The sequence below is a fragment of the Pseudorca crassidens genome, chromosome 15, assembly GCF_039906515.1.
Source record: "Pseudorca crassidens isolate mPseCra1 chromosome 15, mPseCra1.hap1, whole genome shotgun sequence".
Lineage (NCBI taxonomy): Eukaryota > Metazoa > Chordata > Mammalia > Artiodactyla > Delphinidae > Pseudorca > Pseudorca crassidens.
The window spans coordinates 41178687-41198313 of NC_090310.1; the positions used below are offsets into that span (position 1 = coordinate 41178687).

The 19627-nt window shown below is 49.8% G+C and overlaps 1 protein-coding gene across 1 annotated transcript in view; it reads left to right on the forward strand.

Moving 5' to 3' along the window:
• The window catches only part of SLC24A3 (solute carrier family 24 member 3), a 464038-nt gene that overhangs the window by 320749 nt on the left and 123662 nt on the right, over window positions 1-19627 (forward strand). The window contains exons 4-6 of the mRNA XM_067707351.1: window positions 10798-10872; window positions 14081-14165; window positions 14510-14613. Coding sequence (XP_067563452.1) covers window positions 10798-10872; window positions 14081-14165; window positions 14510-14613 — 264 coding nt within the window. The remainder of the gene's footprint in view (window positions 1-10797; window positions 10873-14080; window positions 14166-14509; window positions 14614-19627) is intronic.

The following is a 19627-nucleotide window of genomic DNA, read 5'->3' on the forward strand; positions in this document are numbered from 1 at the left end:
TGTTTAGCTTTCATACCAAATACTGTGCTGAGGGACTTCCCTGGTGGCTCAGTGGTTAAGAATTCTCTTGCCAATGCAGGGGACACGGGTTTGATGCCTGGTCCCGGAAGATCCCACATGCCGCAGAGCAACTAAGCCCGTGCGCCACAACTACTGATCTTGTGCTCTAGAGCCCGAGAGCCACAGCTACTGAGCCTACGCGCCAGAACTACTGAAGCCCACGTGCCTAGAGCCTGTGCTCCACAACAAGAGAAGCCATCGCAATGAAAAGCCCACGCAACTGCAACGAAGAGTACCCCCCACTTGCTGCAAATAGAGAAAGCCCGTGCACAGCAACAAAGACCAAACGCAGCCAAAAAATAATAATAATAATAAAATAAATTTATTTTTAAAATGCTGTGCTTACATATTTAGCAGACACGTTGGTGTTCCATTTTCCTGATCAAAGAATTGGGCAGTTGGACCCGACCTGAGGTCACAGTGCTGACAGTTGACAGGTTTCGTGTGGTTGGCTGAGTGCTTTACAATTGTTGAATTCAACCATTCATTCAGGAAGTATTTATTGAGCATATACTATGTGCTAGCCCTGTTCTGGGCACTAGGGATACATCAGAGGACAAGACAGACAAAGACCCCTGTCCTTGTGGAGCTCACATTCTAAGGAAGGAGACATCCAATAAAATAAGCATCATAATAAGAATTATCTGGTGTGCTAGAAGATGATCTGGGTAATGGAAAAATAGAGGAGGTGGAGCAGGGTCAGAAGCAGGAGTGGGGGCGTGGGGTGTGCAGGAGAGGCACATTGAAGGATCAGTGGGCTCCACAAGGGTGAGGTTTGAACAAAGGCTGAAGGAAACGAGGGACGGAGCCACGTGGACAGCTGCGGAGAGAGTGGGGCAGGCAGAGAGAACAGCCAGTGCAGGGGTCCGGAGGCAGAGCCAGCCGAGCTCATTCAGGGAACAGCCAGGAGACCTGTGTGCCTGGAGCAGAATCAGCAAAGGGAGAGTCGGGGCGGCAGAGCGTCTGTACTCATTACTCAACATCAAGAGATGTTACCTGAGTCCAGATGTGCAGCTTCTCTCTTGGCAGAAGCTCTGGCCGTACTAAGCGCATATTCTCATGCAGCGTTGGTCAGGGCAGAGCACAGCCTGCCCACCTGAGATGGGCGTCCACCGTCCAGTGAGCCACAGACCCTGCCCCATGCATGTGTCTCATCTCCACACCCTGCGGGCCCCTGTGAGCAGCTGAGGCCGTGGCGCTGGGCAGTAGCCTCTGGCAAGGACGCCCAAACCCGCCACCAACTCCCTGCCCTCAGCCCTGCCTTGACTGTCCTCCTTTCCGTCTGCCCTGATCTGTGCCTCTTCCGTGTAAGCCCAGTGAAGACTTCTGCTAGGCAATACTCTGAAAAGGAAGGAAGCCTACATAGATGAAAGGGAGTTTTCATTCCTGATTCTGCAAAGGAGGCTCTTCCTTTGGAAAGAATGAATGGACTTCTTGAAATGTGTGCACATGCCTGTGGGGAGGGTTGCCGGGGGACCCGGGAGGCATTGCTCTTGCACTGTCATACTTGTCTCCCGTCCTGACAGCAGGGCTTCGGGGGGATTTTATTTACTTTTTCAAAAATGAACTTATTAACCAAACCCCAAACCGTATCTTGATCATACCACCTCACACCCAGTAGGATGGCTACTATGAAAAAAAAAAAGAACCCCAAAAAACAGAAAATAACAAGTGTTGGTGAAGACGTGGAGAAATTGGAACCCTGTACACAGTTGGTGGGGATGTAAAATGGTGCAGCCGCCATGGAAAATAGTATGGCAGTTCCTCAAAAACTAGAACATAGAATCACCACGTGATCCAGCAATTCCACTTCTGGGTATCTACCCCCAAAGCACTGCAGGCAGGGACTCAAACAGATATTTGCACACCATGTTCTTAGCATCATTATTCACAACAGCCACAAATGTGGAAGCCACCCAAATGTCGAGTGACAGATGAATAGATAAACAGAACGTGTGTATCCGTACAAGGGGATACTACTCAGCCTTGTAAAGGTAGGACATTCTGACACCTGCTCCAACATGTATGACTCTTGAAGACATTATGCTGAGTGAGATAAGCTAGTCACAAAGGGACAAATGCTGTAAGATTCCCCTTACATGAGGTCCCTAGAGTATTCACATTCATGGAAACACTAGGGCTACTTTCTACGAAAGTAGAAAGGTGGTTGCCAGGGGCTGGGTTGAGGGGGAATGGGGAGTTAGTGTTTAATGGGGACAGTTTCAGTTTGGGATGATGAAAAAGATCTGAAGAGGGTGGTGGTGATGGTGGGACAGCAATGTGCACGCAATTAATGCCATTGATCTCTACACTTAAAAATGGTTAAAATGGTAAAGATTGTGTTGTACATGCTTACCACAATAAAAAAATTAAAATGAAATTTTTAAAAATCAAAAAATATCGAGAGATATAGGTATCTCTTTATAATATATATCTATACACATCTATATCTTTGTATCTGTATCTATATCTATCTATCTATATGTATATAGACAGAGAGAGAGAGAAGCATGTAGTAGAGAGGTGGGTCACTGGGTTCACATCTTGCCTCTGCCACCTAGTAGCTGTGTGACCTGAGCCAAGTTAATGAACTTGGTCCCCTCTGCGAGGAGGCGGGATTAACCCAGTGCCCCGTCCTGCAGCCGTTGTTGTGAGGGTCATTGGAGCATGTGTGTGCCCGGCCCCCAGGGAGCCCCTGTAAGGCTCACGTGGACATCAGCCCAGCTACAGAAACCTGTCCCCAGACCCTGCCTTTAGTGGATATTGAGGAGAAATGGCAGTTGTCACCCCCACTCCCTTGAGAAACTGACAACCAAGCGAAATAAATGAGGTCCTCAGGGACTCTGGAAGCACTCTCAGAGTGGACCCTGTGCGAGAGGGATCTGGGGCGGGAGGAAGAGAGAGGAGAGAGAGACAGTGACCCCAGTTGTGCTGACCTCCGAGAACACCGTCAGCCATGGGCTTCATCTGGGCACCGTGAGAGGCTTCAAGTAACATAGTTACAGGGTTTATGCCAATGAGCAGGTATATTAACATATACTCACTTCCTTTAGCATTTGAGTCCCTGCGAGAGAATCATCTTCAGGTGGAAATGGTTCCAAAGACCTTTGGATGCCAACTACAGAAGGACTAGGGGTGGAACTAAGGGGGAGCGTTCCCATGTTCTGTTGGTCTCAGCTTTGAGAGCAATGCCCTGGCTGGGAATACACTCACCTGGGCCGGACGGCTAGTGCCGGCTCCAGTGGACGTTTCCCCAGTCCAGCCTCAACACTGGCTCTATCACAATTGCAGGACACAGCAACAACCCGCAGGGAAATTTGAAAAGACAAGGTTTATTACTCACAGATCCTGGTGGGTCCACGGCATGTCCGGGGCCACACAGTGAGGTCACGGGGAGGGGGTGGAGGGAGAGAGGGAGAACAGTCCTGAGGTTCTGCCTTTATTGAGGTCAAGGATGGGGTGTCTAGGGTTGCTCTGGGTCGCTCTTTACTGGCGAATTTAAAACATAAGAGCAGGAATTATGGTGCAGGTAGGGAAAATCAAGGTCACTCAAGTGGTCACTTATCTGGGTCATCCAGGATTTCTGAAAAGGGAACTTCCAGGGTGGGGTCACCTGTCTCCTCATCTAGCTGCGTAGCTGGCGATGTGTTTGCTGAGGTGGATGCCTTTGGAATGGATGCCGAATGGGGGCATCCATTAGGGGATCAAAGCCTAATGTCGGGCACTTATATTACAGCCAGGAAAGCTCATGGCCAGGCACATACACTACTGTCCCCACTAGACTTTGGGAAGACAGTTGTGTCTGAGAGCGTCCAGCTTGATTTCATACTGCGTTTCGTTGCTTCCACAGTCTTCCTTAACCCACGTCCCTCTTGTTTTAATTTAGGCTGTCCTAGAAGCAGACCCTGAGACAAGCATTAGAATTCAGTGGTCAGGGACTTCCCTGGTGGTCCAGTGGCTAAGACTCCGTGCTCCCAATGCAGGGGACCCAGGTTCGATCTCTGGTCAGGGAACTAGACCCCACATGCTGCAACTAAGAGTTTGCATGCTGCAACTAACACCTGGTACAGCCAAATAAATATTAAAAAAAAAAAGAAAGAATTCAGGGGTCACTTGGAATGCAGGAAGTAAGACAGAGAAGGGACAATTGCTAATAAAAGGTGAGTGACGGAGCTTACAACACTATGGGCACCTTAAGCTTAATTCACCTGTGGGAACCCAGGCAGACAGTGTGGAGGGACCCCACCCAGGGGGCGAGGGAGCTGGGACTGATGCACCAACTCCCATGGGTCGAGTCTTCAAGGAAATTGAGGCAGATTCTGACCATTGAGAGGCAGTAGAGTTCTCTAAATTAATAACACCTGAATAATATGGCAGGCCCAGGGGGGCACTCCTAGCCATCTGCTACCTTCCTCTTCCCTGCAGCCCTCACCCCCAGATCCTCCTGGTCAGAACCCAAGTCTGGCTTGAGGCTGTATTTCTCTCTCTAGTCACCAGGGAAGTGAGCACTTTCAGAACGATGGCTGTGGTGGTAGCAGAGACAGAGAATGGGCATGTGAGTCAGTCCTGGGGCCACTGGACACCAAGCTTGTCAGGGGGGAGAATGATTTTTAAAGAAATAACTTTTTTACCAAGTTTAATCATATATGATCACTTGAAGCTATGAAAAAGGCAGAGAAGGAAAGTAGGTAGATATTTTTGGTTATTATTCTAACCGTATTCCCCGGGAGATTTAGAACAATTTCCACCAAGGCCAGAGTTCTATAGATCTTCCCTGGAAATTGCTTCTCCAGTACCACCTTCACTGAAATTAAAGACAGAGCAACACGAGTGCAGATGATATAGTACAAGGAAATTGTCTGTGAAAATCCCTGACTGTAGATGCCACATAAAACAGCGGGGTTAATGTCATGCTGTTGGGATACATTTGCCCTCACAGTATGGAAGTCCTTGTGTGTATCGACATTTCAGCTAGAGCCTGTTCACCTCCATTAAGCCACAGGCCATGACGATTTCCTGTTACCTTAGGTATTTTTCGGTTTAACCGTTGTCACCAAAGTTCTCTAGTTTTATTAGTCCCAATCAACCTTTAAAATTGCCTGATGAGATAGAATTTATCTTTCAAGATCCCAGTTCAGTAACCACTTTCTCTGTGAAGCCTTCTCTGACCTCCTTCTCCCGTGCCCAGCAGAATGAATCTTCTCTGCCCTATATTGGTTAGGGAGGCACATGACTGCAAGTACAGAAACCCCAACTAATGGTGACTGAGGCAAATAGGGGATTCATTTTCTCACAGAGTAAGAAGTACGGAGGGAAGTGGTTTCTGGCATTAGATCAGCTGGTGAATGGCGTTCTCAGGGCTCTGCTCCCCTTAACATGTTGGTGTGTATTGTCATGCTTATTGTGTCATGGTCACATAATAGCTGCTGGCATTCCAGACATCACATCCGAGTTCAAGGCAGGAAGAAAGGGTGACTTTAGTTGAATCTGTCCCTTATTCTCATTGCCCAAAATTGTGTTACATGAGCATGGCTAGTACCAGGGAGGCTAGAAAAGCTGACTATATTGTCATTCAAAGCAACAAGAAAGTTTGATTTCTTGGAAGTTACTTCTCGTTATTATTGTTTTCACTCTGGCTCTTTTTATCACCTTGGTTGTAGCTGTTACCTGTTGCCACAATAATGCTGTGTAACAAATGGCCTCAAAACCTCAGTGACATAGAACAATAAACATTTATTTAGCTCATGGGTGTCTGGGGTTCAGCAGAACTGGGTTGAGCTTGGCCAGGCTCAGCGGGGCTCGCCCATGTCTGAGGCCAAGCTGCTCGCCAGCTGACCTCTGACAGCCTCAGCTGGGAGAGTGCGGATGGCTGGCAGCAGCTGCCGTGCCAGTCGTGCTATTCGGCCACTTCCCTTGACAGCTTCCGAAGGTGACACCAGCTACTCTGTGAGCACCCCCCGTCTTGGAACCCATTCACTCCAGGTGAGTGGGGCCCTCATTCTATGCAAGCTTGGAACGGGGTAGAGAGGAAGGTGTGAAGGACACAGATGCTGCCCTTCAAGAGAAGGGAGGCAGATACATAAACCTGAAACAGGGCCCGTGGTCGTGGCAGCACGTGGTCGATGTCAAAGTACAGATGCCCTGTTAGGTTCCTGGGGAGGAGAAGCCCCTGTGGTCTGAGACTTGAGCTGAAGCTCACACAGGTGCCCCTCTCCTCTCCAGACACCGTCACTCATCTTTAGAACATGGCCCGCATTGGCCTGCCCTGGTTGCCGTAGCGGGCTGCAGTTTCCACGTGGACCAGTTTCCATGTGGGTGGCCCCAGGGTACTGGGCCAGCTCAGCCATTTTTGAGACTTCCAATCTGTCTTGTGTTTTGTAGCGCACCTTGTAAAAATAATAACATTAAAGAACATCATCTAACAACTCCCCATCTGGAAGTTTATCCTAGAAATGCAAAAGGATATATGTTTAAAGATTTTTATTGCAACACTGGTTGTGGTCCATTCATTTATAAAGGAAAATAGGGATTCACTCAAAATACAGAGGTAGCGAGGGTTTACCCATATTCATGCTGATCACATTTATACTTGTATGTAAATGGTATATTTATGGACGTAGAGAATGGACTTGAGGACATGGGGAGGGGGAAGGGTAAGCTGGGACGAAGTGAGAGAGTGGCATGGACATATATACACTACCAAATGTAAAATAGATAGCTAGTGGGAAGCAGCCACATAGCACAGGGAGATCAGCTCAGTGCTTTGTGACCACCTAGAGGGGTGGGATAAGGAGGGTGGGAGGGAGACGCAAGAGGGAGGGGATATGGGGGTATATGTATATGTATAGCTGATTCACTTAGTTATAAAGCAGAAACTAACACACCGTTGTAAAGCAATTATACTCCAATAAAGATGTTAAAAATAAATAAATAAATAAGGACATCAGTGACTCCGAAACGGCAGCCCCCAAAAGTGGATGGCTAGGATTCTGAAACCGTCCCTCCCTCTGTGTGGTTGGAGAAGACAGCTTATTAGTAGGTGAGCTGAAAATAGAGAGTGGAAATGGGGTAGCAAATCAGAAACGACCTCTGCAGTGGGCGGCAGCTGGGCCCCGTGGGAAGGCCTGGAGAGGGTGCTTGGATGAGTTACGATGCTCTCTGAGGTGCCTGGGAGACGGGTCCGTAATGCCCTGCCTCCCATGGGAATTAGAAGAACTGAGTGAGAGAGTCTTTGAGAAGGACCGGAGGAGGCCTAAGTTTCTGGCCCCACGAAGAGTGGCAAATATTATTAATAGTGATGGTATTATTATATCCTTTGGAAATATAGGAATGGTCAAATTAATCCCCAAATGCCTCATTCTCTAAACTACGTGGACCAGTGGTATTGATAGCACCATCGATATCACACTTCCAGTAGGCCCTCTGCCTCTTCAAGTTTGACTTTGTCCATTTGTTTTGTTCCTTGATGCTGTTTTGGTTTTGTGTTTTTATTAGTAGTAGACCTTTTTAAGAGCAGTTTTAGGTTCCCAGCATAACTGAACAGCGGATACAGAGTTCCCACATCCCTCCACCCCCAACACACACGCAGCACCCCCATCAGTATCTTGTTCTGTTTCGTTTGTTCTTCTGGTGGGAACCCGATTTCCAGTGGGTAACATGGTTAGAAGAGAGTTTCCTGTAAGCAAAATGGCATGCCGCCCTCAGATACCAGGAGGTGCTCTGCAGCTGGAAAGGAGCCCCATGGCCTGGCAGGCCCCTGGGTGTCAGAGGAGCTTTGTCCCAGGGTATCTGAGGGTTGGCGTCCCCACCTCACGCTGCCTTGTGCACGGCACTAACTTGGCTTTCGACGGCCATCACCCTTGAAAGCACAGAGAGCCTGGCAGATCTGTTCATTTCTGATCCTAATCCAGGTGTTGACGTTGCCATGCATTAGCTGGAGCTTCTTGCCTCGAGACAGGATCAACACATAATATTGGAACGTGGTCTTGGAGAGAGAGTTCATGGACTTGTAAGCGGCCTTGGGGGTTTTAGCCTGTTGAGTATGTCAGCTACGGACAGCTTGTCTAATTCTTGGTTAATCCACAGATGTGTGTAACTCTGGATTCCAATTACTGCATTTGGCTGTCCCTTCAAATATAATGATAAAGCCTGCATAATATGGGATTGGCCACATCATACGGCAAAAGAGGGTTTGAGTCCATTGCAACTTGGGAACGTATATTCTGACTCACCCACAGAGCTATAAAATACAGCACTAATTTTTTTTTAAATTGACATTTCCACTCCCCCCACTGAAAAAACACCCCACAGGCAAAAAACTTTGTACAGCTTATGAATAGACCAATCAGTAGGAAGTTCTTTTAAGGCTTCTCGGCATGGCTGGCTTTCCAGGGCTCACCAGAGATTAGAAAAGTGTAAGAAAGAGTCCTGACCTTTCAAATCTCCCACCACCTACAAAACTCACATAAGAAACACAAATTCAAGGTGGACAAATCAGAAAATATGGATAGGAATTATAAAGTACAGATAGAGTTACACCAACCAAGGGAAAAACTATTTTGATTTATGGTCTTACAAACTCTTATATGCAAATATCAATATATAAGTGTGTGTATATGTATGCACTCATATACATAGATAATTTAACAAAAAAGAGGTTGTACACAATGTTTTATAGCATTTTTTATTTAACAAGGGATCGTAAATGCCTTTCCTTGTCACTAAATATGAATTTACATAATCCCTGTTAACAGTATTTCCTTGAATGATGAATCATTACTTCTATAACCCATCCCCTGTGGTATATTTTGTTAGGCTTTGATAATTTATTATAATCAGCATTTTGGAATGAATATCCCTGTTGCATATGTTCCTGTGCTCTTGTCTGATACTTCCACAGAATCAAGTGTTAAGATGCACTTTAGAATCTTACAATCTGGTTTAAAAGACCAAGCACATAGATGTGAAAAAGAGAACCAGTTCATAAAGGGGGAGGAGTGTCTAAATGAGTACAACAGCTAAGAGTCAGAGGCCAGAAAGATCGTCTCATGCTTGAGTTGCTCCAGAAGGCTTCTAGAAGGACAGCTGCAAGTGACAGAAATGCAAATCAGCTTAAGTATCAAAGGCACATTATCAGCTCATGAAATTGGAGAGTCCACGTTGGTTTCAGGCTGAGCTGGGCCCAGAGTCCACATGGTGTCGCTGGGCACGTGTGTGTGGGTGTGTGTGTGTGTGTGTGTGTGTGTACACATGTGTGTATCCACCTGTCTTACCACTTGGTTCGGCTCCTTGCTGGGTGAGCTCACTCTCAGGCCGGCTCTCTAGGGCAGCTGCAGACTCAGGTGGTGCTTTTATCTCCAAGGGGAGAGGCCCCCTTTCCCAGCTTCTCTGTTGACCCCTGCCCGGCCCCTTGCAGACCTCTTGCCCACCCACCACTGCCTGATGGAGAATGGCGTGTTCCAGTGCCCATACCCTGTGGTGGGGCGGGTGGAGTATGTGATAGAGGCCCTTCCTGCAGAGCAGTTAGCCAAAGGAAAAGATGCTGGGAGGTCAAAATACGAGAGAGGAGTGACTCCTGAGGACGCTGGAACTTGAAGGATGAGCAGCCACGCCCATTAGAGGTTTGGGGCTTCAAGTAACAGGGAAACTCCAAATCAAATGGGCCTGTTTGCCGGTGTGTTATGCTATGAAGTCCAGAGGCAGGGGGTGGCTCAGGGATCATGTGATCAATGGCTCAGTGACGTCATTACATTGACTCAGGGTCAACTTCATCTCAAGTCAGAGTTCTCTCAATTTGTTGGCCAATGGCAGTCAGGACTCCCAGCTTCCTGGTCCACAGCTGGAGGGTGTGGACCCACTCTCTGTGGCAAGGACTGTAAAGCCTTTCCTGCCATCTGATTGGCCCAGCCAAGATCATGTGCCCACCCCTGAACCAATAGCCATCCCTGCGGAATACTGCACCCTGATTGGCTCATCAGGGTGATCTACTCCTGGAGGAAAGGGTGGAGCCACCTTCCACATGGGAGCAAAACTGGGGTCCTATTAGGAAGGAGTGGAGGATGGATGCTGAGTGGTCAACCAACAATGGACTGCAAATAAGATCTCATTAATTAGAGAGGAGACATAGAGTTGGTTACGGTAGAGAAGTGATTTGTGGCCCAAAGGTAGAATTCCAAGGAATGCCTTGGTTACGGTTGACCAAGGGTATGGAAGCAAGACTGCAGGGGCTGTCCTGCAGGGAACAGGAGCGTGAACAAGCTCAGTAGGAAGTATTCATCTATTTGTTCCTTCATTGCACATAAATTTATTGAGCACCTACTATGCACCAGGCCCTGTGCTGAGTGCTGGGGATCAATGAGATAAAGTTCATACCCTCATGGACTTTTAGAGGGGGAAAGAGACAACAAACAAATTATTCAAACATAAAATAGGTCAAGAAAAACAAAGCAGAATAAGGGGGGTGAAGAGAAAGGGAAGGGAGGGGAGTCCAAGGCCCCTTGCTTTGATTGACATTAACCCAGGGACCTGAAGGACATGGAGGACGGAGCCAAGTTGATGTGGGGGAACGTGTTCTGGGCAGAGGGAACGGCACGTGTAAAGGCCCTGGGGCAGGCATCCGTGGTGTGTTTGGGGACCTAGGAGGTGGACAAGGTGGGAGGGTGGGAGGTGGCAGGCATTGCAACGACTTTTACATGGTGTCATGACTCTGACTTTAACCCCTTCCCTCCTCTCTTCCAGGCCATGTACATGTTCTATGCGCTGGCGATAGTGTGTGATGACTTCTTTGTCCCCTCCTTGGAAAAGATCTGTGAGGTATGTGTCTGAGCCCCAGTACTGCTCCATCCTCCCCCACTGAGGTCCTGGGGAGCCCTCCATGCAGCTGGGGTAGGAAGGCCAGGCACCAGCATGCTTCAGAGCGATGGGCAGTATTAGTGCAAACACATCTCCAATCTGCTTAGAGTTTCAGTGTGCAGATCCGCAGTTGGGCTTTAACCCTCACGGCCAGTGGTCCCTGCCCCATTGGGTGTAACTCAAGGTACTGCCTGTGTTCTGCTCCTGCTTTCTAAGCCTGGCTCTTCCTTTCTCCACTCCTCACTGCCCTTTCCTTCTGCCGCTGCCGTAACCCTCCCTCATGATTCGATTTGTGGGGTCCTCACAGAGTGAGAAGTCTTCAGCCATACCTCCACTGCCCTTCCTCTCTGTGTATGTGCAGAGACGCTCCAGGCAGAGGCCTGAAAGGCAAGGCGATGAAAGAACTGGCCACAGAGACCAGGAAATCAGCCCGGTGAACGCCAGGCTGAACACCAAGTTACACCCCTTTCATCTGAAAACACTTAGCATATCTAGAACTCTTTCATTCTCTTGCTTCTTTCATCTCTTTTTCTGGTTTGAAATGTAGTTTGCTTTATCTGGAAGCGTTCTGTTTTATTTTATTTTTAATCCAGAATCCGCTTTGCAGAAGGGGTCTCTTCCCCAGATGCACTTCCTGTCCATCCAGAGCACCTGCTCCTTCACGTAGCCTTCAGCCTGGGCTGACCCTCCCTTTCTTCCCTCCCTTCCCCCCAGTGTCCGATTCACTGGGTCTTGGGGGACAGTGGGGAACAGAAGTAGCATTTCTATTAAATTCCCAGGTGATGTGGAGACTGCTGGTCTGGAAGACACGCTTCGAGAACTGCTAGCTGAAGCAGTTTCTTCCACGTTCTGAAGTCTGTTAGTTTTGTGTACTTAAAGCAATAAAAGAGAGTCATGCCACAGCAACCGTGGAGAGGCCCCGGGAGTGGAGGTGGGAAGTGGGAAAGGAAAATCGGTGATCTGGTCTCTGAGATGGACGCAGGCCAGCGTGGAAGCCTTTTGTCCAAAGTGATTGAACGTGAGCACAGGGTCGCCTGATGGAGAAGAGGAGAAAGCACGGAAGCACCTGTAATCGGGCTCAGCTGTGACCTCTGAAATCCACCATTTGGTAGTTTACTCCTCATGCGAAGCGAACTACGCTCTGTCCCACACGTTTTTTTAATAGCAATGTTAAGACCTCGTGCTGGAAATGTACATACAATTGTCAGAACGCGTTCTCCTCATTGAGGAGACCCATAGCACCTGTGAGCACAGCCCTTGGGGAGGAATCAGGGTGAAACACAGCGTCGCGGGGCCGTGGGACGCGGGGCAGCTCCAGAGTGAGACACAGGGGCAGGTGAAGTGCTGGAGCTGGAGATGCAGAGGGAAAAGGAGGTGAGAGAGTGGCTGGGCCTTGGGATCGGGGAAGGGCTTGTGCAGGGGCAGGATGGGAGCAGCGGTCTCAGTGGCAACATCTTACAGGGACGGATATTTAAGCCGAGAAGAGTCTGAGCCGGTGAACCAAGCCTGGAGAACCCGGGGCGGGACTCAGCGTGCCTGCGTGTGGGGAGCCCTGAGGACGCCAGGCTGGGGCATCAGGAAGGAGCTGGGAAAGCTTCTGAGGGCTGTTCCGATAGATGGAAAGGGTCCTGAGGCAGGAAGACCCCCCAGCGGGTGACTCTGAGCACCCAGTGCCAGGTGGCCAGGGCCAAAGTGAATGAGGGGTGAAAGGGGCGGGGAGGTGAAGGAGGAAGAAGCAAAGTGAGTGAACGAAGGAGTGAGAGGAACAGGAGATCAGCCCGGCTGTGGAGTCCACGGCTAATGCCCGAGCTGGAGCGGACGCAGCAGGGAGAGGACAAACCAGCCACGGAGTGTGAGCGCTGTTAGGGTACCTGCCCGGTGAGACGGGATGCCTGGCACCGCTCACAGCCACACCTTTCACCTTGAGGTATCAGCACCTCCATCTTAGGGTCTCCTCAGAACCACATGCAACGTTTAGCTTTTCAGTCAAGATCTAGGGAACCCAGGTTTCCAGGTCAAAATGCTCAGTAGGGCTCTGGCGGCAGCTTCTTGATGGTCATTCGAGCTGGTGGCCTTGGCCGAGGCCATGCTGCCCCTCCATGGCTGAGCAAGGAAGTGCAGCTGCGGTGCCGCTGGGAAGAGGGACCAGGGACTCTTAGCTGGGATGCCCGGAGGGAGCTGGCTCTTTCCTGACAGCCAGCAGCTTCCTTTCTGCATCAGGACTGGATGCAGAAAAGCTCCCCACACTACCCAGCCTCAGTGTCACGTGTCTTCTTGCAGATCACCTTTCGGATCAACAGACCGGGTAACCTGGACAGTTCATTGTGTAGCTTATCTTGGCGGGGCTCATCATCTCTTTGTACTCATTCTCACCACCCCCCATATTCCCCCTACCCCAGGATTCAAGACTGCATTGCGAATGGGGGTGGGTTTCAGGAGGGTGACCCTCCCCACTCCCAAAAGCCTCCATAGCCTCCTAGACTCAAGGCTTTAAAACTGCTTACCAGGAGCCTGATGTAGCCCAAATCGTCAGCATAGTAATGAAAAAAATCAGAATGTTTTATGTAAAAATGTGTATTTGGGGGTCTCTTTAAGTAGGGATATTTTGCAGCACAGAGGGCACTGAGCTTTTAAAAAGGAGGTGGGGCTTCCCTGGTGGCACAGTGGTTGAGAGTCCGCCTGCCGATGCAGGGGACACGGGTTCATGCCCTGGTCCGGGAGGATCCCACATGCCGCGGAGCGGCTGGGCCCGTGAGCCATGGCCGCTGAGCCTGCGCGTCCGGAGCCTGTGCTCCGCAACAGGAGGGGCCACGGCATTGGGAGGCCCGCGTACCGCAAAAAAAAAAAAAAAAAAAAAAAGGAGGTGAAGTCCCGCTTGCCTCACATGGCCCGTGCCCATCCCCCCGTTATCTGTGCAGCCCCGGGGGCATTTGACTTAGGATCCCTGGATCTTGTCAGAGCCTTTAACTGGAGGGAACATGTAGCCCCCTCCCTGATACTGCCCCAGAGAGGAGGTGTGGCCCAGAGCGGGGGGGGGGGGGGGGGGGCGGAGAGGCTGAGCTGGGGAAGAAGGGGAGGCTGAGGATGGACTGAGCTTGGGACCCGGGGAGTCACAGTCACCTCCGTTCCAGGAAAATCCCGACTCACCTGTGCTTTTGCTCCTCTGCAGCGCCTGCACCTCAGCGAGGATGTGGCTGGGGCCACGTTCATGGCAGCAGGCAGTTCAGCTCCAGAGCTGTTCACATCGGTCATAGGTAGGTGCCCACCTGGGGAACGTCTCAGCCCTGCTCTCCCTGAAGGACAGGGCCTCTGGAAACGAGGACCCTGAGACCCCAAGGGGCAGAACACCAGCCTCCCACCCGCTGGGGTTGCTGTTATTATTTTATTAAAGTGATGCTTTTGCTTTGCATCAATGGGTTCCAGAACCAGTACCAATGGTTCTGTGGGACAGAGGGCCCAACAGACATTAGCAAGCTCTCTCCAACCCCCTGCTGTTTCCTGTAGATCCTGAGAACAGTCTAACGCTTACAGAAACTCCCCTGCACCCGCCTCGGGTGCAGCCCCTCCAGGAGGCAGCTGATGTTGGTTTGTGTTTCAGGCGTCTTCATCACCAAGGGTGACGTGGGAGTGGGGACCATCGTGGGCTCCGCCGTGTTCAACATCCTGTGCATCATCGGCGTCTGCGGGCTCTTCGCGGGGCAGGTAAGACTGGCGGCAGAACGTGGCATGGGGAGGGGGAGGGGCAGCGCAGAGGTGAGGCGGGGGCCTGTCTCCCTGGAGCGCACCCGCGTGTGGGCCAGAGGCCTTGGGCAGGGCGACGTGGGGTCTCACACCCCAGGAGGCTGGCCCAGCCGGGACTGGAAACCCAGGCACCATGATTTGGTCTCCGTGACGATGGGTCGTGGAGTGCGCAGATCCATGTGAATAAGTAACCAGCCTGCGAATCTGAACGGGTCACACTCATTTTGATGTGTTACTGAACTGAACTAGAATGATGTAAAAATAGTCTTAGGAATGGAAATAGAGTAAATGAGAGAGAGAGAGAGAGAGAGAGAGAGAGAGAGAGGAAACGACAGATTTTCTTTTTCTGCTAAAAACAGTTTGCGCTTGTCACAGTTTGGGGCGAGTTCTCTCTTTTTCGACAACGATCAAGCATTTGACTTCTGTGTCCACTTTAGCTTACTTTGGGGGTCATGAGGGGCTTTGCGTGCCTGCCTTGTAACTACAGAGACTATTCCACTGCCAGGTGTTGTGGGGCCTGTGTCCGTCTGGTGTCTGTCTTGGAAAGTCTTGGGAAGACACCCGAAGTCACCAAAGTAATGAGGCTGCTGGGCACCCGCAGCATTGCAGTGGGTAGCTGGGGGTCTGCAGCCACCCTGGCCAGCTCTGATGCCCTAGTTTCTTCGTAGGGAGATTATTCAGAAACACAGTCCTGAGCTCTCTGCCCAAACAGCCAGGACTCTGTATCTTCCAGGAAAAGCGAGTTCTAGTCACTAGCCCACGAGGGTCCCCGACATGGAGTACTGAGGCACCGGGTGACCCCACCAGCCTCCTGGCTGTGGAGGGAGGATGCAGGGTCCTGCTAGAAGCAGCTGATTGGTTTGCAGGGCTAAGGAAGCTCCTGCAAACCTTCTCCCACATCCTTTTCCAGCCCCTTCGTCGTGTGGTCAGCTGGCCAGGGGCACCCAGCTCAACCCAACCCTCAGGCAGACTCCAGAGTCTATAATGCCGGCTGCGCCCCAGCACCACTGCCCTCCGCATCACCTGCTTTTCACTCCTGTCTGTCTTCCTTATGCTGACTGATTTGTCTGGGTTGCCTGGTGGGTTCGATGCTTCTGGGCAGCAAGGCAGAGCGACACCTTGATCTCGTCAGGGGTCAGCTCCAGAGCCCACAGTTGGACGCTTACTTCTGAGGGGAAGCTGCTGGGCAGCTGGGTCCACACGCGGTGACTGAGTTCCACCGAACTTGCAAGACTGAACATTTTCTTTCTTCATCCTTTCAGTCGGTTATCTCTTATCTTAGATTTTGTGGACCCACGATGTGGCGTTTTTTTTAGATCTCCTATAAATGTGGTTAGTATCGCAAAAAATGAGTGTCCGTCTTTGCCTTCGGGGCCATCTGTACTTTCTGATTCTCACCTGTGAGGGCCGCCCTCTCATTGCCTCCCAGAGATGAAGCCACGTTCTGCAGAGCCTGTGGCTGTCAGCACTGTCTTAATTAGCATCGTCACAATTAGCAGTATGAGTATTAGTGCTGTCACTAGTTCATTAGTCATTGGTACCTGAAGCCTGATGCAAAGTCAGACCCAAAGGGGGAGAAGTAACGTAAAGAAAAGAAACAACTGGCTGGAAAGTGCCGAGTAAATACCACGCAACTAATTACATAGGAGATGGGTTGAATGCATTTGTGTTTCATAAGTTACTAGCAATGAGGGTAATCACTGGCTTGGTTAGAACAGAAAAGACACATTCCTTCTTGAACTTTAGCAAGTGCTGGTATCAGTCAGTTCACCCCCCCACCACCCCGGGAAGGTCTTTGCCAAGCTCATCTCACGTGATTGTGGAGAGAAACACCAACCACCACGATGGTGTTAGGAGCAGCCCATGGGATGATTCCGGGGGCCGGCCCTCCCTTCTGACTTTCCTTGTCCTGTGTCCAATCAGAAAGCTCCAAGGCCACCCAGCTCTCTTTTTCAGACCTTTGTAGAATCCCGGAAGTCTTCGCAGAGGGAGAAAAATGATGTTTTGGGAAGAACATGAGGCCGGGGATCAGACTGGCCTGGGTTTGAATCCTGATTCTGCCATTTGCTGACTGTGGAGCCTTGGAGAAGTTACTTTACTTCTCTAAGCCTCAGTTTTCTTGTCTATAAGATGGGTACAAGGGCATCTACCTCCTAGCATCGCTGTAAGGATGAAACATAACAGGTTCAGCATCAAGCAACACCTGGCCCACATGGTAAATGCTCAATAAAACTTAGACACCATGATCAGCCCTCAGAAGAATAAGGTTCCCTGGGGTCCCTGCCACTAGATTCCACCCTAGGTCCCTGCAGTAATTTGACCCAGCCGTTGACAGAACTTTTTAATGAAATAGTGGAACAGCCACAGGGTGCCTGGTGAGGAGGGACAGGAAAGTCAGGGAGAAGGTCTTCTAAATGAGAATCAAGAGGAGGACGAGTTGGTAGAGCAATGAGCTCAGAGGACTGGTCCTTGCCTCTGTGTTTTCTGATCAGTGGGAGGAAAACAAAAATCTGTGAGACACAGGCACTGCCTTACCTATTGAGAAGCCTTCCCGGGCAGTGACGTTGGTGCAGAGGAATGTTAGTTACAGTGAACGATGGATACGGGGAATTGAGCTGATTAATCAATCTGGTCGTGGGTCTCACTTAGCAGTGTTATTTACATTGCTCCGCACTTTCATTTGCTGGGAGAATTACCAGTGGGTGCCCGTGGGCCTCTCTCTAATGTATCCCGGCATGAAGGGCTGCTTGTGACCAAGTCTGCTACCCATCTGAAATTAAAGTAATAAAGCCATAAGGTTTGAGTTCCTGTCTCAATTAGGGTTTTGATGAATTCGATGGAATTAAATGTCTGCTGTATTTGCAGTTTGCAAACATAACCAGTGCTTTGGTGTTCGCCTGAGGTACTTTGGGGAGTTTTACGGGACAGGAAGGAAATTGCTTCTTAGAAAGTGGCTTTTAGAGAAATGCTTGGCATCCCGCCAAGACGTTTACAGGGCTGTGGTCCTGCAAGGTTTCTTTATTTAAGAGCAAAAAATAATAACAAAGAGAGAACCCCAAGCTCTGGAGGCAACCTGCTAATGTATCTCAGGGATTATATTGAAAGAACTTCATGCCAGTTTTGCAAAACAACGTACTTATGAATTTAAATCTACCATTCAGAGTGTATTAAGCTTTAAAAGCATAACCACAGACAGACAGTAAACAGTTTAACTGAATCCCAGATACCGGACTTTCATATTCCGGTTATTACAGGCTGTCATGAGCCCCCTCGTCAGCTCTCCTGGATCCTAGAAACGGGCCTGGTGTTCTTTGGTGAGGTCCACCTACGTTTGGCTGGGTTTACCTTTCTTCAACTAACACCCTGTCCGTGCCGGCCTCTTTACACAAACCCAGGCAGCACCCAGAGGTTGTGCCTCTGAATGGAAACCTGCCTTGGATTGGGTTTCCCCAGAAGAGAATCTAAGCCACAAGTTCAAGTTCAAGTAGTTTAGCTAAAAGGTGATCCCAGGACAGTCCAGCCAGGAAGTTGGGGAGTGAGATAAGGAGGAAAAAGCAGCCGAGGAAAGTGTGTTCCCAGCAAGTCCCCATGTGGGCAACTGGTTTGACTGCTCCTGGGGGGACTGGGAGACGGTGTAGAACACGACCTCCAAGTTATCTCACCCAAGGGGGAGGGAGCAGGGGTGTTTACCCACCAGCCTCCCCCATCGTTGCCTAAGGACTGCCTTTGAGGGATGTGAATTCTCCTATGTTCCAATTTTCCGGGCATAGGCAGGATGGACTCTGGGGTCCAGAGAAAACCCTTAAGCAAAGAGACGTGTGAGGCTGGCTGTTGGAAGGACCTGAAATGGTAAAGGTGGGGAGATATGAGTGAGGTCCATAAAGCATGGCTATAAACTCAAAACTCAGCCTTCAAACATAAGCCATCCGGTGGGTCTCATGTCTAGCTCCCTGGGAGAAGACAAGCCTCAGTGCCAGGCTGCCTCCCAAGAGCTCAGGGCCAGGATGGCTCGCACATAGGGAAAGCCCTTCATGTTCAGAGTAACAGCTGCCGTTCTAGGTACTTTTGCTTCCACTTGGGATGCAGTAGACCTGAGCTCCCATGGGAGCACAGAGAGAAATCTGGAGAATGTAAAAATCCTCCTTATACATGGATATCAAGGAACAGTGGAGACAAGAAAGTCTTGATGAACTGATTTCCAGAGAGAGGAGCCCATTGTACGTGAGCTCTGGTGGGTCTGGATGCAGGCGAGCGGCAGGACCCGGAACTTCACTGGGTGGAGACAGGTCAGCTGAGCCTCAGCAAGGGTGGCGAGAGGTGGGATGCCCTGGAGTCTGAAAGATGATCCAGGACAATAATGCTTTGATCCACCCGCCCCTGTTGAGAAAAAAAACCACGGAAGTGAAGGCAGGGCCCACGACGAACAGAAAGAAGTCATTCCATCTGCCCCATCTCCCACCTTCTCCTGAGACCTGAAATTGAGGCACCCAAAGGGGATTGGGAATTTGGAATGCCAGACCAAACCCTGATAAGAACTGAGACTGGCCCTTCCTTAGGAAGCTGAATGCCATTGGGCTGAGCCGAGGTGAGCTGACATTTGAACCCAGGCTGACATGTGAATAATCACCTCCTCCCTTTAGTCAACAGAGGAGAGAAGAGCTGGAAATTTCCAGAGGGAAGAGAACCAGTATTATTCTTCAGTTCTCACTCTTCCATACATAATTTCCAGGATGCAACGGTAAATTACAGGACCTGTGAAGAGGCAGGAACAAACTTATAACCAGGGGGAAACAGCAGCAGAAGTAAACCACAGATGATCCAGATACAAGAATTGGCAGAAAAGAATTTAAACTGTCTACCGTCTATCTTAAATAGGGAAAGGTGGGAAGAATTAGTGAGGATGGGTGATTTCAGCAGAGAAATGGAAAAAATAAGAAAAACCAGATAGATGCTATATATGTTAAAAAATAATAAG